The 27,013-nt window shown below is 41.7% G+C and overlaps 1 protein-coding gene across 1 annotated transcript in view; it reads right to left on the bottom strand.

Moving 5' to 3' along the window:
• Window positions 1-24,734, bottom strand: part of LOC124046379 (low density lipoprotein receptor adapter protein 1-B-like) — a 62,216-nt gene extending 37,482 nt beyond the window's left edge. The window contains 1 exon segment of the mRNA XM_046366699.1: window positions 24,425-24,734. Coding sequence (XP_046222655.1) covers window positions 24,425-24,509 — 85 coding nt within the window. The 5' untranslated portion in view covers window positions 24,510-24,734.
• Between the last annotated feature and the right edge of the window lie 2,279 nt (window positions 24,735-27,013).

The raw sequence follows: 27,013 nt of genomic DNA, 5'->3' as shown, positions 1-27,013 counted from the left end.
AGCAACACACTGACAGCATCTGTCAATCCTCCTCCCAGTTCAGTCAGGTCATTTGTCCTCACATCGCTCCTGACCTCAGCTGCACGTGCCACAGAGACTCCAAATGCACTGCTTCTGAACATCAGTAACAGCATGGAGACCCTGGGTTCATCCAAACACACAGTGGCCGTTCCCTCCCTTGTAGCATTGACCAATGGGCGTTAGGAGTTCAGAGGATCACTGCCTTACTCATATAGAGGAAACCTATTAGCCTGCCTTACAGTTATATTAAATTGAGGCTACATTTTCTGAAGAGAAATTTGAAGAATACCAAATTCAGTATGGCACAGAGACCATCAACCTCTCCTGACGCAAAGAGATGCCACATTTTTTTTTACAGGGGGATTGGAATCCAAAGCACTGTAGGCTTGACCCCATTGAGAGGACAGACTGTGGCAGTAGTTAAGCAGACACCGCCAGGTGCTGTGCCAGAGGAAATAAGGCTGGAGATTTAGAGATGGGAGACAAAGGGTCACGTCAGATCACAGCAGTCTCCTCCGTCAACAACCTGTAGTTACAGCAGATAAGGAGGAAAGGAATCCATCCCTCTAGTCTCAGCATAGGCTACCCTCTGCCCGGGAACTTGAGAGGAGGGGGTGAGAGAGGGAAAGACAAAGACGTACAGACAAATACTATTGCCATCAGCCAGAGGAAATGCTTCCTTTGAAATCAATGAAAGCTGCTATACTGCCCATGAGCTCATAACTTTGCATGCCGTCCAATGGCAGTGTCCAAGCTCAAGAATCGGCAAAGACCACGTCTCGATGGCTGATGCGTGCGTTCATTCCATCTTGTGAATTTAAATAATGAGAAATAAAGTTGATTTTGGTTGCATATGACCAACTATACACCACTGGTTATTGTACTAAGATTTATGAAGTCAAGAAACTAACAAAAGCAACTTGTGTAATTAGACGATCCTTTAGTACAACTAGCAACAATTCAATGAGTAGTTGTGAAAAACTGGACCAAAGCTATTGTATTTACACATAAATATATATTTTTTTAAATCGATGAATATGGTACAGTAGGGGAAAAGACACATCCCTATGCTCTTCTCAGCTCTCAAAACAAAGCGTGCTGTGTAGCAGGTAGTACTTCACATGGATGAGATCCTTTTAACGCATGTTGGTGCTAGCAAGCAGGCCAGATAGTGCTAGGTATCAGCAGTCAATCCAGTAGGGTCTGGATATTATAGTCCGCTTCGATTGGTCAATCACAACACGATGTCGCAGAGTATTTCAATAATGTTCAGCTTACTCAAACTATGGTCCGGCCCTGTTCACATCCCTCACCCATGCTCACACGCCTACTTCTCTTCTTTATTGAAAATTAATGGGCTTCTGGTGTTTCGTCGCTCCCAACGTGCTATGTGGATCTCGTGTGACATGGAGCTATATAATGGAGCTGAAGTGTTGGACAATGAGAGAGAGAAACAAAAGACAGTCAAACAGAGAAAGATCGAAAGAGAGGGAGGCACACACACACACACACACACACACACACACCACACACACGAGGATATAACACAGCCAGTCTTGACAGGCCATTGCATGTTATTCAGATACAGTGCATTCAGAAAGTATTCAGACCACTTGACTTTTTCCACATTTTGTTACAACCTTATTCTAAAAATGGATTAAATAGTTACCCTCAATCTACACACAATACCCCAAAATGAAGAAGCAAAAACAGGTAGACATTTTTGCAAATGTATTCAAAATATAATTTACATAAGAATTCACACCCTTCACTCAGTACTTTGTTAAAGCACCTTTGGCAGAGATTACAGCCTCGATTATTTTTGGGTATGACACGACAAGCTTGGCACACCTGTATTTATAGAGTTCCTCCCATTCTTCGCAGATCCTTTCAATCGCTGTCAGGTTGGATGAGGAGCGTCGCTGCACAGCTATTTTCAGGTCTCTAGAGATGTTCGATTGGGTTCAAGTCTGGGCTCTGGCTGGGCCACTCAAGAACATTCAGAGACTTGTCCCGAAGCCACTCCTGCATTGTCTTGGCTGTGTGCTTAGGGTCGTTGCCCCGTTGGAAGGTGAACCTGAGCGCTCTGGAGCAGGTTTTCATCAAGGATCTCTGTACTTTAAAATGTGGGATCATATAAACAGGTGTGTGCACCTTTCCAAATAATGACAAGGCGGATCAGGTTACTATGTCTTTAGTGAGTGTAGCAGAGTGCTAGTTGACGTGGGTTAACCCACTCAATTTACACATGGGCAGAGACAAACATGTCACCTAAAGTAGCCTCTCAAGTTCTCCATCATTGCAACAATGAAAAATCAATTAACTGTAAAGCTACACGGACATGAGTTAAACTTTAAAAAAAAAATATATATTTTTAAGTCAGTCAATAATAGTCCGTTAGTTACACTTCCTCATTCCATTGGCAGGCTGGCTGAATTACTTCTGCTAGCTATACTCTGCTCTGATGCTCCAGTTTACATACAAACAAAAACATTCAGGTAAATTATTAACAACACCGGCATCTCCAGCAAGTCAAGCCTACTGTATCAACAGTTTTGCCTTTGTAGACCCTGAACAAGCTTCTGACAGTTGAGAGCTCCATGCACAGTGTCTTATTGAGCAGAGCTAAATGCTGCCTGGCTGATCAGCATGACCCTGCATAAAGGTACTTGTCCATGCAGTAACTAAGCACTCTGATCCCCAGCAGAATGCAGGCCTGTCAAAGAGGCATTGTTTAGACGAGAGCAAGCCCAACGCACTCCAGCAGTTATATTACACTGGTCACCCCCAAAGCCAATTCCTCCTTTGGCCGCCTTTCCTTCCATTTCTCTGCTGCCAATGACGAACAAACTAAAAAAAATATATATATATATTTTGGTTTGTTTTTAAATCGCTGGAGACTCATATCTCCCTCACTAACTTTAAGCACCAGCTATCAGAACAGCTCACAGTACCTAGCGTATCTGTACATAGCCCATCCATCGACTTCATCCCCATACTGTATTTATCTTGCTCCTTTGCACCCCAGTAGCTCTACTTGCACATTCATCTTTTGCACATCTATCACTCCAGTGTTTAATTGTTATATTGTAATTACTTCACCACCATGTCCTATTTACTGCCTTCCCTTACCTTAACCTACTTACTGCCTTCCCTTACATTTGAACACTGTATATAAACTTTTTCCACAGTAGGTTTGTTTATTCCATGTGTAACTCTTGTTGTTGTGTGTCGAACTGCTTTGCTTTATCTCGGCCAGGTCACAGTTGTAAATGAGAACATGTTCTTAAATAGCCTACCTGGTTAAATAAAGGTGAAATAAATCAAATAAAAAAAACACTTAGCTCTGCCCACCACCTACTCACACCACATAGAAAGAAGAGTGGATTTCTTTCCAGTTGTCCTCTACTTATTGCACTCATATACAGTACCAGTCAAAAGTTGACACTTATTCATTCAAGGGTTTTTCTTTATTTGTTTTACTATTTTCTACATTGTAGAATAGTAGTGAAGACATCAAAACTATGAAATAACACATATGGAATCATGTAGTAAACAGAAGTGTTAAACAAATCAAAACATATTTTAGACTCTTCAAAGTAGCCACCCTTTGCCTTGATTACATCTTTGCACACTCTTGGGATTCTATCAACCAGCTTCACCTGGAATTATTTTCAAACTGTCTTCCTGTCTTCCCACATATGCGGAGCACTTTTTGCCTGCTTTTCCTTCACACTGCGGTCCAACTTATCCCCACCTCCATGCTTCATGGTGGGAACCACACATGCAGAGATCATCTGTTCACCTACTCTGTCTCACAAAGACACGGTGGTTTGAACCAAAAACCTCACATTTGGACTCATCAGACCAAAAAGGACATTTCCACCAGTCTAAAATGTCCATTGCTCGTGTTTCTTGGCCCAGGCAAGTCTCTCCTTCTTATTGTTGTCCTTTAGCAGTGGCCTCTTTTCAGTAATTCAACCATGAAGGCCTGATCAACAGTCTCCTCTAAACAGTTGATGTTGAGATGTGTCTGTTACTTGAACTTTGTGAAGCATGTATTTGGGCTGCAACTTCGACCCCGGGATGCTGGCCTTCCAAGCAGAGTTGCAAAGAAAGAGCCATATCGCAGACTGGCCAATAAAAAAAGAAAATATTAAGATGGGCAAAAGAACACAGACACTGGACAGAGGAACTCTGCCTTGAAGGCCAGCATTCCGGTGTCACCTCTTCACTGTTGTCGAGACTGGTGTTTTGCGGGTACTATTTAATGAAGCTGCCAGTTGAAGACTTGAGGCATCTGTTTCTCAAACTAGAAACTAATGTACAGTACTTGTCCTCTTGATCAGTTGTGCACCAGGGCCTCCCACTCCACTTTCTATTCTGGTAAGAGACAGTTTGCGCTGTTCTCTGAAGGGAGTAGTACACAGCATTGTACGAGATCTTCAGTTTCTTGGCAATTGCTCGCATGGAATAGCCTTCAATTCTCGAAACAGGAATAGACTGATGAGTTTCTTCTGAAAGTCTTTGTTTCTAGCCATTTTGGGCCTGTAATCAAACCCACAAATGCTGAACTCGTCTGAAGGCCAGTTTTATTGCTTTTTATTTCACTTTTATTTAACCAGGTAGACTAGTTGAGAACAAGTTCTCATTTACAACTGTGACCTGGCCAAGATAAAGCAAAGCAGTGTGACACAAACAACAGAGTTACACATGGAACAAAACAAGCGTACGGATGGCACTGATTACTCAGCAATCTGGATGCAGTCCGAGTATTGGAAGCTATTTTGTAAATGACAGTCAAGGATCGGTAGGATAGTCAGTTTATGAGGGTGTTTGACAGCGTGAGTAGGCTTTGTTGCGAAATAGGCCAATTCTAGATTTAATTTTAAAATCAGGACAGTTTTCAGCTGTGCTAACAATTGCAAAGGGGTTTTCTAATAATCAAATTAGCCTTTTGAAATGATAAACTTTTATTAGTTAATGCAACATGCCATTTAAAACACAGGAGCGATGGTTGCTGAGAATGGGCCTCTGTACACCTATGTAGATATTCCTTTTTTTAATCAGCCGTGTCCAGCTACAATAGTCATTTACAAAATTAACAATGTCTACACTATGACATTTTGATATGATAATAATGGACAAAAAAAAAAGTTTTTCTTTTAAAAAATAAGGACATTTCTAAGTGACCCCAAACTTTTGAACAGTAGTGTACGTAAACTTTGTTAAAACTCTGCTGTCCTTATTCGGTCTCTAAATGTTGTCTCACTAGCAGCAACAGATCACCAAGTAAAATTCCTAGTATGTGTAAATGTACTTGGCAAATAAAAGGTGATTCCGAAACAGTTTTTAAAACACAAAAGCGACCAAAAATCGGTGTTCCCTTCGCAATGGAACGCTTTGTATGGAAAACCAAGTTGAAGCCAACATTCAATGTTTTCTTGCTCATAAAAAGCACAACAGACTAGTGCAACACCCTTAAATTGAAACAGCAGGAAACAAAACAAAAGCGCCAACATCAACAAAACTGATCAGAAATTAAATGACGGAATAATTATATTGGAGCAGTCGAACGTCTAAATTTGATACCATAACTTTAAGGACGAAAGAGCAGAGGAAATATCTGATTTTCAAAATGTAGACTATTCCACCAAAACTGAACTTTTTAAATACCCATTCTTGCCTTAGCATTTACTGGTAGATATAACTTGGAACATCTTTCCTACCGCTCTTTGCTCCAAGCAACAACCAGCTGTTTGAGAGTTGCGCCCTCTTCTCTGCCCGACATTATCTATAGGCTATATGTGTGCAGCACTCGTGATAAATAAATCGACATAAGGAACAAACAGCTTCGGGAATCAATCTGTTTTTTTTATCAATTATACACGGAGTGTACAAAACATTAGAAACACCTGCTCTTTCCATGACAGACTGACCAGGTGAAAACTATTAAATCACCTGTTAAATTCACTTCAAAATCAGTGTATATGAAGGGGAGAAGAACGGTTAAAGAAGGCTTTTTAAGCCTTAATACAATTTAGACGTGTGTGTGTGTGTGTGTGTCATTCAGAGGGTGAATGGGCAAGACAAAAATTGAAGTGCCTTTGAACAGGGTATGGTAGTAGGTTCCAGGAGCACCAGTTTGAGTGTGTCAAGAACTGCAACGCTGCTGGATTTCACACACTCAACAGTTTCCCGTGTGTATTAAGAATGATCCACCACCCAAAGGACATCCAGCAAACTTGACAACTGTGGGAAGCACTGGCGTCAACATGGACCAGCATCCCTGAGGAATGCTTTCGACACCTTGTAAAGTCCATGTCCCATCGAATTGAGGCTGTTCTGGTGGCAAAAGAGGGTGCAACTCAATATTAGGAATGTGTTCTAATGTATAGCCTAGATGAAAATAGCATTATTTCAAGATTTATTTTCACTGGCCCAAGCAGGAAACTGACGGGGATGATCTACTGCCCCGGAGGGTTTTCAAAACCACCCCTGTATGTCAAGACGACAAAACAGACAGGGGCATTCCTGTTTATTTTTGATCAATTGCACATTATTTGAATAAATCAGGATTGTGAACCCCCATAAAATGTGTTGCACTGCCGAGTCAAACGGTCGCAAATGCAACGTTTTGGTCACAGTAGCAAACCCTGTTAACCTCTTAAATGTAAATTTCCAACTAAATAGACATACCCAAAAGTAACTGCTGTTCATGTGTAATTACATAATTCTGACAAGCGAAATCTTCATATATTTGGAAAGACATCTGGGAGATTGAGGAATTGATCAGAAAATCGGAGTTACATACTTCAGAATACACAAACAAGATCAAGCACACAAAATAACATTGTTTTTTGTAAAGTCATCTTTTATTGATAAGCTATATGTGAATTATTGATGACTAGAGCTGGAAACGCATCCGATGGCTTCCACAACATGTGAACAATATTAGAAACAAAAATAGGATTGATAGACCTAACAACTAGAAATGGGCAGATGTTTTAGTAAGTGGTGCCAGTGGGATCACGGGGCTTTTCCAAGTGTCCCTAAACCTCTCCAAAGTGGCATATGTCTGTAAATTAGATACTCCAGTGATATTACACATTTGCAATCCCTAAATGCTATTTGTTAAGTATAATAATATCCAAGTGTTTTTTCAACCCCTTGAGTGGGGGGGTCTTGATGGTTGAGAGGTTGCTTTGGGCCCCCAATTCAGCCATTTCCACCACCAGCTGCTCTTAGAAGCCAACTAGGAGAGAGGGGTTTGACCTTTTGCTTTGGCCATCTGCTTGTGGAGAACGAAAGCATTTACTGTTGCAATGTCCAAAAAAAGTCTTATACCACTTCCTGGTCTTGTGGAGTGACCTGGTAGTAGGCTATCAGAGCATCAGATAGGTCGACACCACCCATGCTGGCATTGTAGTAGTTCATAGAAACATTCTTCCCGACCCATGCCACATTGGCATTTTTCAACCTCCTTGAGAAATGGTCATTATTGAATGCCTTATATTGTGTGGTGAGCATGGTTACTTCCCTAGTGTCCTTCCATTTCACAAAAAGCAGCTTGTTAGTTCTGATCCAATGTATGATCCCCCTCCCGTGTTTGTCATGTCATTTACCTTGGTCTTGGGAAAAACGATTCTGTTAGGACAAATGGTGACACACTCCTATTGTCTTTTTCAAGATTTATGAAAAGCATGGGACTAGTATAAAAATTGTCCACAAAGAGCTTGTACCCACTGTCAAGTAAGGGGAAGTCCATCAGCTGCATGACAGAGTCATAACTAAGGTCTTCCTAGTGGGTGTGATCGCCTTGCCTTCATAGATGAAAAAGTTCCACGTGTAGGCAGAATCAGCTAGCTCAACGAGCTTGTAGCCCCATTTGAGTCGGCTTATTTTTCATATATTGCTTCAAGCCAATTCAAGCCTTTGAGGCAACCATGCGCCAATCTATATATATATTTTGCGCAGGCTAGAAGTAAGATTTGCATGCCTCCACCATGTCATGATAAAGGAGCTTGACTCATGTAAGATGATCGTACCCTGCAGTCCCCGTCTGGTCATTCGCCTGATCATTTTGTGGGTCACTCATGTGAAAAGTACAATTGATGGCCAAGAATCGGTTTTCACTCAAACCGATAGAGTGTGGACTTGCTCCAGTTGTCAATTAGTATTGATACTTGGGACTGGTAAATGTAAATCACCAAGGAAATGTAGTTGAGTATGTCACCCATGGTGACAGGTTTCCAGGACATCTTCCTTCCCCTGCTGCTTCTTGTCCCCATACTTGTTGGCATTTCTAATTAGTGTTCCCAGTACAGAGGTGGTAAAGTAGAAACAGTTGTAAGGGAGTGTATGTTTCATCACTAACCAACTGTGGGCGTTTGGGTTTAAACCTAAATTGTTCTGCGTCGTCATCTTCAAGGACCGTATGGCACTTGTTATAAAAGTGTCATCTCCCTCTGTCGTGCTGCTTCCACTGCCTCTCCCTCTTCTCTGTTGAGGCCTAGATTTCCTCCCTGCCCCTGCACCTCCAGATGAACTTACAGAGAGGAGTGGTGCCAGATCTTGCAGTGGGCGTGGTTAAAGAGGAGTGGGTCTCTGCAGAGTGGTGGATATAGAACCATCAGACAGGGTCATTGCGTAACAGTGGGGGGTGAAGACCTTGACTGGTGGGGGCGCTTGCTGGGGAGGGATGGCGCATGAAACGTCATCAAATCCTCTGCATCTGCCACTCGGGCTGGTGATCAATAACTGTAGGTCACAGGAAGACAAATAAGATCTCTTCATCTGTGGATTCTCATCTTTTGGTGCGTATCAACGTATTCAGTGTTTATTTCGTTAATGCTTCACAACACTAACCGGCATGTAAGTTGCAGCCATCTTGAAATTAGGTCATCAGCTCAGCCTTCCCTTATAAATTCGTATGCCCACGTATGGTAGTAAGTCAAGATTTGAAGGCACCGAGGGGTTACCGTTCTCAGACTGAATTTAAAAAATATAAATAAGTGTACCCAAATATGGTGACTTTACATTTAAGGAGGTTAAATGACTAAAACCAGATATAAATGTAGAAAAGATAAATCGAGCTATATATTTTTAAATAATATCTTTGAGACCTAACAACCACCAGATTAAAAAGTCAGGTACAAATAAATGTAAATAATGGCATGGGGCCACCATTGATGTTGTTATGTTTGAGTCACTCAGATAGCATAAGAACACCGCATAAGCCATGGTAAAAATGTATAGAATTGCAGGAAATGTGCTTTCAAACAGCAACACCGTATCTGTGGCCAAGAGAAGGACATTAAAAATGTTGGTCAGAGTCTGCGCCATTGGCCACGCAGAGGCATGTAGACTGATCAAGAGCTTGGAACACAATCTACTGGCTTTCAGCAACTCCTGCCTCAGACAAATCTTGTGCATATGGTGGCCTGAATGGATCTCTAATATAGACCTGTGGAAGAAAATCAACCAGAAGCCCGTTTCGAGCACCATCCAAGAGTGTAAGTGGAGATGGGTTGGTCACACGGTCCGGAGAACATTGCAAAACATGCCCTGGATTGGACTCAACAAAAAAAGCGAAGAAGAGGATGTCCAACAATGACCTGGCGCAGGTGTCTAGAAAGCAACCCAAGGCGTGCAATGTTGAAAAACTTTAGTACAGGCCCCTATGTTCCTCCAGGAACCAAGAAAATTAAGTAAGTTAAGCAGTGCACTTATCTGTCCTGATGTCAATGTTTTGTTTCTCCAGAATTGCCCATCATAACTCATTGACTATTGTCTGGGGCCATCTGTGTCCACAAACTCTGCCAAATCAGGTGAAAACTATTAACTAACAAATAGCATCCAACTTGAGCAGATTCTGACAAAATGATCAACATGCTTTCTGAAATGAATGTCAGCCCGTATAAAATATTCTGTCAACAGCAGCAGTTACAGGCTTACAGACTTTTTATTTTTAAATTAAAATTCTTATTTACAATGGCAGTTGTTCCCTGGTAGGCTGTCTTGTTCAGGGGCAGAACGACAGGTTTTTACCTTGTCAGCTCAGGGACTTGATCCAGCAACCTTTCGGTTACTGGTCCAACGCTCTAACCACTAGGCTACCTGCCACCCCAAAATAGTTGCCTGTAATGAGATTTGAACACACAACCTTCGGGTTGCTAGACGTTCATGATATACACCCGACCAACCACCCTACTTTACAATGTTACAGGAGAAAGTACTAGATTGTTGCATAACACAGAGTAGTTGTCAGTGTTTGATTTGGTGCACTTCCAAAACAATTCCAGCTGACTGGAGGAAGGGATTAGCAGATCAGATAAGACTCTAATCGCTGGCCTGTAAGTCCCAACAGTGAGACACGTGCTGTGCGGCACTGATCAAATCCACTGGGAAAGTGAGGAAGAGGGGGGAGGAGGGGAATTGTCCCATCCGTTAGGGATAAAAACCAGTGGTCAGCTAGGGCCTGTGCTGTTATAGAAGAAAAAGAAACGCACACCTATTAAGACGAGGTGCTGGCTAGCGGAGTAGAAACTTGAAAATAAAAGAGCCGCAGACTCTAGGAGCTCAGATGTTTGTGATTATACCCTGATGAAGACAACTTGGCTGTCGAAACGTTGGTATCACATTTTTGCATCTGAGCTCCTAGAGTGCGCGGCTCTCTTTTATTTTCAAGGGCCTGTGCTGTTAACATGTGCATGAGGAAGTGGTACAGCAAGCAGTGGGAAATCCTTTACACATACAGTCCTTCGCACATTGTTCTTAGATTAATTGACAGCCCTCAGAACAGAGAAAGAGAGGGGTAGATAAAGTCCCTATGCCACAGCTGGGACACCTCATCCAGGAGGCTACATAAATAAACGTGTCCTTTAATTGGATTTGAAGCCTCAGACTCCATGAACAAAGCATTGGCTTTCAGAGTTCCGAAAGCCAAACAGTCTACTGTATAGCCTAACACTTGCTTAGCAATACTGGTATCACACACACAGACAAAAGTTTGGACACACTTACTAATTCAAGGGTTTTTCTTTATATTGTAAAATAATAGTGAGACGAAACTATGAAATAACACGTGGAATCATTTAGTAACCAAAAAGTGTTCAAATCAAAATATATTTTGCACACTCTTGGCAGTCACTCATCTGGCTTCATGAGGTAGTCACCCGGAATGCATTTCAATTAACAGGTGTGCGTTGTTAATTTGAGGAATTTCTTTCCCTTTTAATGCGTTTGAGCCAATCATTTGTGTTGTGACAAGGTAGTTGTGGTATACAGAAGATGGTCTTTTACTAAATAGGGCTAAGTCCATATTATGGCAGGAACAGCTCAAATAAGCAAAGAGAAACGACAGTCCATCATTACTTTAAGACTAGGTCAGTCAATCTAGAAAATTAAGAAACGTAACATTTCTTCAAGTGCAGTCACAAAAATCATCTATCGCTATGATGAAACTGGCTCATGAGGACTGCCACAGGAAAGGAAACACATAATAATTACCTCTGCTGCAGGGGAAAAGTTTATTAGAGTTAGCAGCCTCAGAAATTGCAGCCCAATTAAATGCTTCACAGAGTTCAAATAACATGTCAACAACTTTGAGGTGACTGGTGAATCAGGCCTTCATGGCTGAATTTGTCACGCCTTGGTCATTGTATTTTGTGTTTTTGTTATATGTTTGGGTAGGCCAGGGTGTGACATGGGTTTATATGTTGTGTTTCGTATTGGGGTTTGTAATATTTGGGATCGTGGCTGATTAGGGGTGTTGTTAGGCTTGGCTGCCTGAGGCGATTCTCAATTGGAGTCAGGTGCTTGTTGTTGTCTCGGATTGGGAACCGTATTTAGGCAGCCTGACTTTCGCTTTGTATTTTGTGGGTGTTTGTTCGTGTCCCTGTGTTGTAGTCACCAGATAGGCTGTAATTAGTTTCACGTTCCGTTCTGTTGTTTTTGTATTTAGTTCAGTTATTTCATGTACCGCGATACTTTCATTAAAGTCAAGAGTAACCTACACGCTGCATTTCGGTCTGACTCTCTTCATTCAACAGACGAACGCCGTTACAGAATTGCTGCAAAGAAACTAGAGGTCGACAGATTAAATCGGAATGGCCGATTAATTAGGGCTGATTTCAATAATTTCATAACAATCAGAAATCTGTATTTTTGGGCGCCGATTTTTTTTTATACCTTTATTTAACTAGGCAAGTTAGTTAAGAACACATTCTTATTTTCAATGACGGCCTAGGAACGGTGGATTAATTTGCCTCGTTGAGGGGCAGAATGACAGATTTATCATGTCAGCTCGGGGGATCCAGTCTTGCAACCTTAAAGTTACCTAGTCCAACGCAATAAGGACCTGCCTCTCTATCGTTGCACTCCACAAGGGGACTGCCTGTTACGCAAATGCAGTAAGCCAAGGTAAGTTGCTAGCTAGCATTAAACTTATCTTATAAAAAAAAAATCAATCATAATCACTAGTTAACTACACATGGTTGATGATATTACTAGATATTATCTAGCGTGTCCTGCGTTGCATATAATCTGACTGAGCATACAAGTATCTAAGTATCTGACTGAGCGGTGGTAGGCAGAAGCAGGCGCGTAAATATTCATTCAAACAGCACTGTCGTGCGTTTTGCCAGCAGCTCTTCGTTGTACGTCAAGCATTGCGCCGTTTATGATTTCAAGCCCATCAACTCCCGAGATGAGGCTGATGTAACCGAAGTGAAATGGCTAGCTAGTTAGCGGGGTGAGCGCTAGCTGATAGCGTTTCAAACGTCACTCGCTCTCAGCCTTCTAGTAGTTGTTCCACTTGTTCTGCATGGGTAACGCTGCTTCGATGGTGGCAGTTGTCGTCGTGTTGCTGGTTCGAGCCCAGGGAGGAGCGAGGAGAGGGACGGAAGCTATATTGTTACAATGGCAATACTAAAGTGCCTATAAGAACATCCAATAGTCAAAGGTTAATGAAATACAAATGTATAGAGGGTAATAGTCCTATAATTGCTATAATAACTACAACCTAAAATGTGTTACCTGGGAATATTGAAGACTCATGTTAAAAGGGACCACCAGTTTTCATATGTTCTCATGTTCTGAGCAAGGAACTGAAACGTTAGCTTTCTTACATAGCACATATTGCACTTTTAAATTCTTCTCCAACACTTTGTTTTTTCATTATTTAAACCAAATTGAACATGTTTCATTATTTACTTGAGGCTAAATTGATTTTATTGATGTATTATATTAAGTTAAAATAAGTGTTCATAGGCCTCCCGGGTGGCGCAGTGTTTAAAGGCGCTGTACTGCAGAGCCAGCTGTGCCACCAGAGACTCTGGGTTCCAGGCTCTGTTGTAACCAGCCGCGACCGGGAGGTCCATGGGGCGACGCACAATTGGCCTAGCGTCATCCGGGTTAGGGAGGGGTTGGCCGGTAGGGATATCCTTGTCTCATCGCGCCATCCCATCTAATTTGCTATTAGTGGGACTATCATTTGTTTTTCAATAGGACAATGACTGAACACACCTCCAGGCTATGGAAGGACTATTTGACAAAGAAGGAGAGTGATGGAGTGCTGCATCAGATAACCTATTCTCCACAATTACCCAACCTCAACCCAATTGAGATGGTTTGGGATGAGTTGGACCGCAAAGTGAAGGAAAATCAGGCAATGTGCTCAGCATATGTGGGAACTGCTTCAAGACTGTTGGAAAAGCATTGCAGGTGAAGCTGGTTGAGAGAATGCCAAGCGTGTGCAAAGATGTAATCAAGGCAAAGGGTGGCTACTTTGAAGAATCTAAAATATATTTGTATTCTTTTAACACTTTTCTGGTTACTACATGATTCCATGTGTTATTTAATAGTTGACGTCTTCACTATTAGTCTACAATGTAGAAAATTGTAAAAATAAATGAATCCCTTGGCCATTTCAGCCACATCCATTCCTGACAGGTGTATACATTTTTAAAAAACATTAAATTGAGCAAACAGCCATGCAATCTCCATAGACAAACATTGACAGTAGAATGGCCTTACTGGGGAGCTCAGTAACTTTCAACGTGGCACCGTCATAGGATGCCGCCTTTCCAAGTCAGTTCATAAATGTCTGCCCTGCTAGAGATGCCCCGGACAACTGTAAGGGCTGTTATTAAAACTTCTTGGAGCAACAATGGCTCACCCTCGAAGTGGTAGGACACACAAGCTCACAGAACGAGTCCGCAGAGTGCTGAAGTGAGTAAAAATTGTCTGTCCTCAGTTGCAACACTTACTACCGAGGTCCAAACTGCCTCTGGAAGCAACATCAGCATAATAACTATTCGTCAGGAGCTTCATGAAATGGGTTTCCATGGCCAATCAGCCGCACTTACGCCTAAAATCACCAGGCGTTATGCCAAGCATTGCCTGGAGTGGAGTAAAACTCGCCGCAATTGGACTCTGGAGCAGTGGAAACGTCATGCTTCACCATGTGGCAGTCCGACGTACAAATCTGGGTTTGGTGGAAGCCAGGAGAATGCCACCTGCCCCAATGCCTAGTGCCAACTGTAAAGTTTGGTAAGGAGGAATATTGGTCTGGGGCTGTTTTTCTATGATTCAGGCTAGGCACCCTGAGTTCGAGTGAAAGGAAATCTTAATGCTACAGTACACCATGAAATTCTAGACGATTCTGTGCTTCCAACTTTGTGGCAACAGTTGGGGAAGGCCCTTTCCTGTTACAGCATGACAATGCCCCCATGCATAAAGCGAGGTCCATACAGAAATGGTTTGTCGAGATAGGTGTGGAAGTACTTGACTGGCCTGCACAGAGCCCTGATCTCAACCTCATTGAACACCTTTGGGATGAATTGTAACGCCAATTGCGAGCCACGCCTAAACCACCCAACATCAGTGCCCGAGCTCACTAATGCTTGTGGCTGAATGGAAGCAAGTCCCCGCAGCAATGTTCCAACATCTAGTGAAAAGCCTTTCAGAAGAGTGGATGGAGGCTGTTATAGAAGCAAAAGGAGGGGGGCCAACTTCATATTAATGCCCATGATTTTGGAATGAGATGTCCGACAGTCCCTGTACCATTAGTAGGGCACCAAAAGTAGAGCCTACAGACTTTTACTTCTCTATGGTTATATGGCTCTCCCTATGATGTCACCTATAATATTCTGGTCACACAGGCCACAATAACCAGTTGGCCACGCTCGTCAACATAACACCATGATCATGAGGTTTCAGCAACCACCAGAAAAAAAACTCATGGCAGGTAAATGAACAGCCATAAAGAGCAAATGGTTTTTGCGCTTCACCATGACCTCAGGTTACATTCACTTGGGGATTTCCCCAGGCCTCCATCTGTGCATATCCTGGATCAACTGGTCAAGCTTCTAAATCCAGTATTTCCAATGTAGGAATGGCTCCAGGGAGGTAGCAGAGACAGGTCCTAGGCCAGCACTTACGCAATGTGTCCGAAGCGCAGACAAACATAAAATATAGAATTGGAAAGAAAGTATTAAGAAAAGAAACCAAATGTATTGGTAATTGTTGATGTGAAATATCATTTGACAAACAAAAGCTATTCAGACATGGTGAGCTGTGCAGTGTAAGCCTTTGTCAGCAGCAAAATCACAAGAGCTGGTTGAAGCCAGCGGGAAATGACATGGGTGTCACATTTTATTCTATGCTGAAGTCAGGCAGGGTATGGAAAACAGAAGACAACTGGACTTGTGGTTTTAGAGGATGTTAGTTTGACTGCGCAATCTATGACGAAATGTGCTATTATTATAATAAAAGACATTCTCCAGAATTGTTACAGGGATTGGAATTGTTTTTAGACGACATTTGTATTCCTTGCGACTATGAATGCCTTGAATTATGCTCAATGTGGTTAATGCTTTTTGTGTCATTGTATAATTGCTGCAGATTTGAGAGGTCTCCCTTGAAAACGACACTGGATCTCAAATGGGGTCAATAAATTATGAACAAATAAAGGCAAGGTTACCAAAAGGACAGAATGTGGGGGGGGGAATGCTCTTAGCATGGAAGCCAAAAGAAAATTTGGCATGCATTTACAAGGCCAAGCCCAAAGCATGAGCGCCAAGAGTTGTCAGAATGTTTTCGGTAGAATCCCACATATCTAGCATACATCATGTAGGGGTAGAGGACACTAACATTTAATCCAGGTGCGTTTGGACTGGTGGGTGCTTTGCATGGACTCCAGACATCTCAATAACAAAGCCCTGAATACTTCCATTTCGTGGTCTCAGCATTGAAAGCAGCATGCATCACTTTCACAACGAAAAGGACTGTCTTGCAGCAGTGGTTCAGTTTCCTGTTACGACAAGCTGAAACAAGTTGCTTTCTATCAACAGCTGACGGCAGCTACCTGATCTAGCCATGCTGTATTGAAATAACCACATGGAAACAAGAGGCAGTTATAATGAGTGGTTCAGTGTTATGACCATAAGCACTACCGTACCTTGCTGTGAAGAGTGTGGGTGAGAGGAAATGCAGGTCTAAACTAGAGGCCATCACAGTCCAGGGCCCACATGACATGTGTGTTGAGAGGTCAACAGAAAATATGAAGATGCAACTTTCCCATATATCTTTAACCATGGGTATTATCATCTTCAGTCATCCCTGCCAGGAGAGATTGGGGACTGAGACCAGGCCTCTAGAAAGCCTCTTTACTCCCCCAGAAAAAAAATGGACCAAAACAAAGAATTGATGGCTCAGCAGGGCACATGTGGCATCATGCTGCCAAGTCTGTCAACGACGCCATGGTCTAGGAAGGAAGGCGAGACAAGGGAGGGGGCAGTCTCTATGAAACCAAGGCTATGCCTCTCCTTTAACAAGCCATACTACAGTAGTGTGACCATGTGCACCCGCCCGGGTGATTGCGCATCGCCAACATTGCATTGCTCTCTGTATGACAACCCACTGAAGCCAGAGATCAAAGCTATTGTGAGAATCCTGCAGCTTTGATCAACACTGGGAGCACTACTTAGATGTTGACCCGTAATTGACATGCAATTGACATTCATTGAGTACAAAGACAATAGAATAGTGCATTCAGAAAATATTCAGACCACTTTACTTTTTCTAAATTTTGTTATGTTACAGCCTTATTCTAAAATGTATTAAATTATTTTCTCCTACCCTCATCAATCTACACCCCAAAATGATAAAGCAAAAACAGGTCAAATACTTTGGCAAAAGTATTACAAATAAAAATTTCAATAGCACATTAAGTATTCAGACCCTTTACTCAGTACTCTAAACTCCGTCAGCTTGAATGGGGAGCGTTGCTTGCACAGCTATTTTCAGGTCTCTCCAGAAATGTTTGATCGGGTTCAAGTCCGGGCTCTGGCTGATCCACTCAAGGACATTCAGAGACTTTTCCCGAAGCCACTCCTGCATTGTCTGGGCTGTGTGCTTAGGGTCATTGTCCTGTTGGAAGGTGAACTGTCACCCCAGTCGGAGGTCCTGAGCGCTCTGGAGCAGGTTATCACATCTCTCGCTCTATACTTTGCTCTGTTCATCTTTCCCCTGGATCCCGACTAGTCCCCCAGTCCTTGCCGCTGAAAAACATGCCAACAGTGAAGCATGGTTGTGGCGATGGTTTTCAGAGGCAGGGACTAGGAGACTAGTCAGGATTGAGGGAAAGGTGACTAGGTTTCCTCCAGATGTGACCATTGGCATTCAGGCCAAATAGTTCAATTTTGGTTTCATCAGACGAGAGAATCTTGTTTCTCATGGTCAGAGTCCTTTAGGTGCCTTTTGGCAACCTCCAAGTGGCCTGTCATGTGCCTTTTACTGAGGAGTGGCTTCCGTCTGGCCACTCTACCATAAAGGCCTGATTGGTGGAGTGCTGCAGAGATGGTTGTTCTTCTGGAAGGTTCCGGCATCTCCACAGAGGAACTCTGGAGCTAAGTCAAAGTGACCATCTGGTTCTTGGTCATCTCCCTGACCAAGGCCCTTCTTCCCCGATTGCTCAGTCTGGGCTGGCGGCCAGCTCTGGGATGAGTCTTGGTGGTTCCAACCTTCTTCCATTTAAGAATGACGGAGGTCACTGTGTTCTTGGAAACCTTCAATGCTGCAGAAATTTGTTGATACCCTTCCTCCAGATCTGTGCCTTGACACAATCCTGTCTCGGAGCTCTACGGACAATTCCTACAACCCCATGGCTTGGTTTCTGCTTTGACATGCACTGTCAACTGTGAGACCTTATATAGACAGGTGGGCTTCCTTCCAAATGATGTCCAATCAATTGAATTTACCACAGGATGTACCTGAGCTCCATTTTGAGTGTCAATACAAAGAGTCTGAATACTTACGTAAATAAGGTCTGTTTATTTATTTGTAAAAATGTCCAAAAAAAAAACAGCTTTTGCTTTGTCATTATGGGGTATTGTATGTCGATTGAGAAAACAAAAAACAATTGAATCAATTTTAGAATAATGCTGTAATGTTACAAAATGTATTAAGAGTCAAGGGGTCCGAATATGTTTCTGTGTATGTATTAGAGGTCGACCGATTAATCTGAATGGCCGATTTTCATAACAATCAAAAATCGGTATTTTTGGGCGCTAATTTTCCGTTTTTTTTATTTTTTATATATATATATATAAAAAAAAGTTTATACCTTTATTTAACGAGGCAAGTCAGAACACATTCCTATTTTCAATGACGGCCTAGAAACGGTGGGTTAACTGCCTTGTTCAGGGGCAGAAGAACAGATTCTCGCCGTGTCTGCTCGGGGGATCCAATCTTGCAACCTTACAGTTCACTTTTCCAACGCTATAACAACCTGCCTCTCTCTCATTGCACTCCACAAGGGGACTGCCTGTTACGCGAAAGCAGTAAGCCAAGGTAAGTTGCTAGCTAGCATTAAACTTATCTTATATAAAAAAAATCAATCATAATCACTAGTTAACGACACATGGTTGATGATATTACTAGACATTATCTAGCGTGTCCTGCATTGCATATAATCTGACTGAGCATACAAGTATCTGACTGAGCGGTGGTAGGCAGAAGCAGGTGTGTAAACATTCATTCAAACAGCACTTTTGTGCGTTTTGCCAGCAGCTCTTCGTTGTGTCAAGCATTGCGCTGTTTATGATTTCAAGCCAATCAACTCCCGAGATGAGGCTGGTGTAACCGAAGTGAAATGGCTAGCTATTTAGCGGGGTGAGCGCTAATAGCGTTTCAAACGTCACTCGCTCTCAGCCTTCTAGTAGTTGTTCCCCTTGCTCTGCATGGGTAACGCTGATTCGATGGTGGCTGTTGTCGTTGTGTTGTTGGTTCGAGCGAGGAGAGGGACGGAAGCTATACTGTTACACTGGCAATACTAAAGTGCCTATAAGAACATCCAATAGTCAAAGGTTACAGAAATACAAAATGGTATAGAGGTAAATAGTCCTATAATAACTACAACCTAAAACGTGTTACCTGGGAATATTGAAGACTCATGTTAAAAGGAACCACCAGCTTTCATTTGTTCTCATGTTCTGAGCAAGGAACTGAAACGTTAGCACATATTGCACTTTTACGTTCTTCTCCAACACTTTGTTTTTGCATTATTTAAACCAAATTGAACATGTTTCATTATTTACTTGAGGCTAAATGGATTTTATTGATGTATTAAGTTAAAATAAGTGTTCATTCAGTATTGTTGTAATTGTCATTATTACAAATATATTCGGCAGATTTAATCGGTATCAACTTTTTTGGTCCTCCAATAACTGGTGTTGAAAAATCATAATCGGTCGACTTCTAGTGTGTGGTTATATATATTTTTTTTGTCCACAGAAGTAGGGATGCACGATATTTCAGTGAATATTGAACGGTATCGAACGATATTAGCTAAGAAATGCCAACATTGGTATCGGCCTGAAATCTAGTTTACCGCTGATGTGCAAAACCAATGTCAAAGCTGACGTGCACACCTATATAACGTAGGTACATGACGTAATGACGGCATGTAAAATGTTGCGCTACACGTGCAACACAGCATTCCTAAACTCGTCCACAATGTCTGCTGTGTGGATCGATCAGTCAACAAGTCGAACAGACATTTGAAAGAGTACCAAAATGTCATTGAGACAACTCAAAAGGCCAAATCCATTAACGCCGAGATAATGGAATTAATTGCCCTTGACCGTCAACCGTTCGCTGTCGTGGGTGATGCTGGCTTTCACCGACTTGTAGAGCACCGGTACACACTACCAAGTGCGCTATTTTTCCAGATATTGCCCTACCGGAGTTACACAGTAAAAGTGTCACTGCCATTAGCTTCACGACTGACATTTGGACCAGCGATATCAGCCCCATGGGCATGCGGAGTCTGACATCACAGTGGGTCATCGAGGATTTCGTACTGAGGAAAGTCATATTTCATGTTCACGAATGTGCTGGTTGTCATACCGCTGCTGCCATTTTAATGGCATGTGAGAACATGAACACACTAGCTAGCTCCATTCGAACAACTGACTCAAGAAATAAGCTCATCAGCTGCGCCTGCAGCAGAAGTGATACCCTCGGTCATGGAATTGAAACTCCTGCTCAACAAAACTGCCGACACAGGCTGTGAACAAGCGATTCGGTGGCATTCTCTCTTTACTGTGCTGCGTCACCACCATGCTCGATGCTATGTACAAGGACCACTACTTCAATGCAGACAAGAAACAGGGTTTACGTGAAACGCTACATGCTGAGCTGGACAAGATGGAAACGGACACAGTGACAGTGCACACCGAGGAAGAGAGGCCACGGACAGACAGAGCTGAAACTTCACTGCTTGACATGCATGACAAAATCCTGGTTGAGAATGAAACGACTGAACAAAAGAATGAAACAGCACAGCAAGTCAGTGAAAAAAAATAGGTTTTGATTATATTTTACTGGTAATGGGGACATACGTAAATGACAACAGAATCACTTTTTGGTCAGTGTTTGTGTGTGTGTAACCTTTATTTAACTAGGCAAGTCCGTTAATTAAGAACAAATTATTTACAATGACGGCCAAACACGAAGGATGCGGGGCCAATTGTGCACCGCCCTATGGAACTCCCAATCACGACCAGATATGATACAGCCTGGATTCGAAACAGGGACTGTAGTTACGCCTCTTGCACTGAGATGCAGTGCCTTAGACCACTGCGTACATGTGTGTTAACTATACTAGAATGCATAAAAGGCTGCTAAAATGTTAAATATCGGTGTTGTTTTTTTTGGGCAAGAAATATTTTGGATATCAGTATTGGCCAAAAATGTCAAGGCTTAAAGTCTTGATCTGACAGTTCGAATCACACCTGCCTCTTTTGAATGAGTGGAATCATGAACAGTGATTTGTTTGTTATGTTCGCCTACATCCCTTGGATTCACCTTTTTACCCCGCCCTCTCGCTGCACAGGCCGAGGGCATAGCCATAACCTTAAGTAAAATGAACTACCCCAGCTTGGAGACAGCTCAAGTTGGCAACTAGACGCTGCGCTCCATTTTAAAACCGCCCTGCGGCTTCCGCCGTGTCATCCCCCAAACAAGCAAAAACAGACTCTCGGAGGTTGAGCTCACACCAGGCAAATAGTTGCTTTTAGATATGTCAGTCAGGTGGTTAGCTGTTGAAAGATAATTATATAGCAGTAACATTTAAGGCTCTGGCTAGTATTATTTAGCCAGCTAGAAAGATAAAAGTAAAAAGCTAAAGTTATAACAGAGTCTAGCTCAACAGGAGCAAAAAAAAAAAAGGCTACTAAGTTCTCATTAATAACTTTGCTTTAAAGAGAGTAGACTTCTAAGAGACTGGGATGCGAAGCAGAGGAGATGGAGAGAGAAAGGAAGCAAGCAGAGAGATTAGTACAATGCAGGCCGGGGGGGGGGGGGGGGGGGGGGGGGGGGGTGTATCTGTACTTTACATTTTATTCAACATTCCTAAAAAACAATATACTTTTACTCCATACATGTTCCCTGACACCCACAAGTACTTGTTACATGTTGAATGCTTAGCAGGAAAATGATCCAATTCACACACTCACCTACTGGACTCACTAAACACACATGCTTTGTTTGAGTGTTTGAGTGTGACCCTGGCTATCCGTAAATACATTTGTTTTATATAAACAAGATAATGGTGCTGCCTGGTTAGGTTAATGTAAGGAATTTTAAATTATTTACACTTTTGCTTTTGATACTCACGTATATTTAAAACCAAAAATACTTTTACTCAAGTAGTATTCTACTGGGTGACTTTTACTTGAGTCATTTTCTATTAAAAAAGGTATCTTTACTTTTACTCAAGTATGACAATTGGGTACTTTTTCCACTACTCGTACAGTGGTTCCCAAACTTCGGTAGTCCCTAGTTACCACAGCCACAAGTTATGACTAAAACCCACCCATTTCTACAATGAATCTTCTTAAAATCCGATTTTAAACCTTAACCATACTGCTAACCTTATAAGAAACCTTAAATTATGACCAAAAAGCAAATGTTAGTTTTTAGTCATTTTTACAATAGGCTATAGCCCATTTTGACTTTGACTGTGGTAACTCGTGACAACCTCAAACTTTGGGTCGGGCCCCATCTGGGGCCTCCTGAGAGAATCTGTACAAATTGTATCAAACAAGTTAGGAACTAAAAAAAATATGATATGTTTCAATATGAACATCTCCACATCTTAAAATGCAAACAATACAGTTCTAGAAAAGTCATGTTTTAATTTATATTAGTGGTGGTCTTACCACGGTCACCTACTGGCGTTTAGTTTACCACTAAATCACTGATAAAACAGAATAGCAAGTAATATTCTAATAATTCATGTGAATGTCATCTGATCGATCATGTGTGCTCTATTGATTCCATTTTTTGTGGAGTTTGATTAGTAGGAATACAAATATGAATGCTATGTCATTTGAGAAGAGATATGTAAAGATTTGTTCATTTTATGCAATTCATCATTACAAACTGACTGAACAGTCACTGATGCTACTTGTCAGTGTGAATAATTTGTTATAGTCCCCCCCCCTCCCATTTTAGGGCTATATCATTACAATTGTATAGCTAATAGGCTGTGTATTTGTAGATCGACTGGTGTGAATGAACCTACAGCAGCCAATGTAACAATGGCTGGGCTGGAGTCATTTCTGCTAAAATAATAATTTACTTAGTGTTGATCCTGTGTGTTTAAAATGAGTCACTTGGTGTGCTTATAGGCTACATAATGTCACCCAAAACTGAAACTAAATCGAGCCCCCTTTAAAAAAAAACACCACCACTACTTCACACATTTTTGTAGCACATAGCAACAGCGTGTTGCCAGGTTTGTTTTGAGTCACTTTCGTGTTTGGTGCTCTTCTAGCTCCCATTCATTTCAAGCCCGGAACCTGCTCGAGTTCCAAAATCGAAGTGAATGTAACAGGTAATAACCCGCGCGATAACAGGTAGCCCTGCTGATTCCAAGAATATTCCATGATCTAGACCAGTCTATAATAGCAGAACGATGCATGCTAGTTCCACTCCACGGTGACGTGGCGGAATAGACGTTCTTCACGTCTGTGAAAAAAAACACGTAGTTTGTTACCTACCATTATATAAACCAAAAGAAAATTAACTCAAAAAAATGAATAGTTACATGCACACAACAATGGAATCGTGGATAGACATATTCATATAATAGTTCGATTAAAACGTCCGATACATTCAGTTCTTCCGAACTCACTTCACTCGCGCTAAATAGGGATGCTCGCTCGGTTGTTGCAAGCACATGCGCAGATCAAATACACCGCTAGAACGTCGATTGAGGTGTCCAAGTAATATTTGAAAGATTGTTCAGGAAACCAGGTGTTTTAACCAGCGTATGTTTACTTCAATTTTGACCTTATGACGATTAAGATAAGCAGAGTAAGGTGTTTACATGACATTTACACAACCTGCCATCATCAGTTGAATATCAAATTAGTGTTTCGAAGTCAGATATTGAGCATGCTAGTTAGTTAGTTAAGTTACCAAACAGTATCGTAACACCGGTACACAAAGTTGGCATGCATGGCCATTTTGGCGACGCATTTGACTGTCTGTCAGGTTCTTGACAAGCCAACACGGGAGACACGCTCCCTAAGGAAAACATTTGTCACGTTTAAACACACTTCATAACAAATTATCCATTGGCAGTCATGGAAAACGGCAATGCATACCATACATTCAGTCGCCTGTTAACTACGATCCCCACGATCCAGTAGGTACTTAACTTTACAGAGGGGGGAATACAGGAAACGGAGTAACGTTAGTATATGACGTTAGCTAGGTGGATCCTAGGTTATTAGCATTATTAGTAGCTACATAGAAAAGACTAGTCATCAGCCATTTTCGCTAACCTTGTATCCACTTGCTAGATAGTCAACTCGCTTCCAATACTTACTTTTATGTCTGCCTACACCCCATGACTGTTTAGCGAGACTGGGGCTCCGAATTATTGCCCTTCCAGCCGACTTCAAAGCGTCCATACCGTAATCCAAAATTGGGGCAAAGAGCCCAACAAGCTTCGGTTCTTGTCTCTCGAAGCACTTGGCCCTGTTCGTCACACACTCTCCCAAACTTTTCCAGCTGTTTTTTGTCTTCTACTTCAGAGACAGCGCAGAATAAATGGATTATGATGTTCATCCCCACTCTGGGCGGTGTTATATGTAAATTAACCGGATAATGTATATGACGTGTATTTGTGGTATCGCACGAGCGAGGTCGCTGCCCTCGAAGCTTGCACAGGCGAAGCCTTCACAGTGACTGAAATGTATACATCTGAAATAATATTCCAAGTTATTCGGATAGTTTGTCAAAAATATCAACAAATTATGTTCAGTGGAACAGAATTTAAGGTGAAATATATAAATATATGTGTTTTCATGGGTTAATATAATTTGCATAAACGAAGTGTGGTTAAATAATGAGGCTATGGGCATGATGAATATGTAGACTAGATTAATGAATTCCCAGTCGCTTTATATTATTTTGTTATCAATGATATTTATTTATTAAAGACTGAATTGACATGACTCCTGTCATGGAGAAAGATCATAGATGGGCTACAATGTGTCATCAAAAGATGATGTGCACTGCACACAGGTGATGGATTTAATCTCAAATTACACATTAATTTGATAGATATTTCAAATCTTTAGATTTTCTCTCAAGTTAGACATTTATTTAATATACATTTATACCCTGGTCCCTCTTCCCTCCCCTTGTGTAACCCAAGACCCGTTCTACCCAAGCCCCACAGCTGCTGGTGAAAAAAACAGTCAAACCAGTTCCTCAGGGCAGTGTCAGTGGGCCTCTGCTCCATCACCATAGACCCCTGCTCACCTCATCTGGTCCCTCCAGACTACTCTGTCCCTCCCTGGCATGCTCTGGGTGACATGTTCACCAGTCTGGAGGCAGAGCTATGTGGATAGGACTCATGGGTGTCACATTCACTCATACATCTCCCTCCAAAGGCCATAACAAAAGCTATTTCTTCTTCCCTAGATTCATGAAGGAAAGGTGACTGTTTGTCCTCAATATACATATTTAAATGTTGGTTGTAGTTAAATCTGAGTAATGAAACTGTGATTCCCACACATGAGCATATGATGACTGTTTCCATTTTTCTAATATCTTTAATCAACCAACATCTATAATGGATAACATTATGGATGTTATCCACAAGGTGAACTTTCCACATTGGATTTCCTTGAGTTTAAATCAACAGTCATTGTCTATCTATTCACATTGTGCACTCAGGGGTTTGGAATGTAAAAAATCTGGCACTTCCAGATTTCTAGGGGAGATGACAGGCCACAAATATAGTAAGAGTACTACAATGTATTGTTTTCCTAAGTGCATAAGCATAGCTGAGTTACAGTATGTACAGTACAGTACAAATTACAAAGAGCTCATTTGACATGAATCAGACGCTACAGATCAAACAAAGCTTTACCTTGTATGAGCAATAAAACTAGCACCTAATACCAAGGGACTCTGTTCACTCTGGTGATAACGAAACCAAATCAAAACCCAGATTCAATAGATATATCTCTTGCAATAACACATACATCTCCTTCAGATGTACAGTTTCATGATGTGTGCTTATACCCACATCATTTGATGAAAGCCTGGAAGGTTATAAAAGTTCTTTGTACTGCCAATAAATCTCAGCTCCAGAGCGAGACCCTGTTCAAAGTTTGAGTATAGCAGACATTTTTCAGAATCAATGAATTTAACAAAAAGAGAGAGACACAGTGGATCAGGTTCAGGTGAGTAGGTAGGCAGTCACTGAAGGCAGATATTTGATATAAGATGCTAATGTAGCCATATCTTGCTCTGCTGGCAGGGGGGACTGCAAAATATAATTATTAATGTGTAATGGTATTCACATATAATGTAGTTACTACTTAACTATAATTCATGCACATCCTGTTTGTTTAATAACTACAGTTTGACAGTATAACTGCCATTGTCGTAATTTGTTGTGAGCAGCAAGTCTATCCACAAGAGTACTGGTTGTCCCCTCGTGGAGAAATAGACCTACCCTTCTTCCGCTGGGTCTGCCCACATTATTCACACCAATGGCCTCTACTATTTCACATCATTGGCAGCACAGTAGATGATATCGATTTAATTGTTTCGCATTGCTCTCATTTCCAAAGGCAACATTTTATGACCAGAGCAACCGAGAGAGTATTTTTAATCTGGTAATTTCTTCTTTGACATATGTTTATTAGGTAAGCAGAGAAAAGACAGCAAATGTAATGCTGTCATTCCTCAACTTTATTTCCACAGTCTGGCCATAGCAGACAAAAAAATCTAAACAAATCAAAATGCTGATGAGACTAAATTTACATTGCATAATGGCTTCATGCTTTGTTTACTGCATACTTTGCCAGATTCAGATTGCTTGAAAAGACCCATTATAATCTACTGTGTCAAATCCAAACGGTAGATGTGCCAAATGGAGATGTTAATTTGGAACAAG

Source organism: Oncorhynchus gorbuscha, linkage group LG10, assembly GCF_021184085.1.
Source record: "Oncorhynchus gorbuscha isolate QuinsamMale2020 ecotype Even-year linkage group LG10, OgorEven_v1.0, whole genome shotgun sequence".
In the NCBI taxonomy this organism is placed as follows: domain Eukaryota; kingdom Metazoa; phylum Chordata; class Actinopteri; order Salmoniformes; family Salmonidae; genus Oncorhynchus; species Oncorhynchus gorbuscha.
This window is presented reverse-complemented; position numbering and strand designations above follow the sequence as displayed.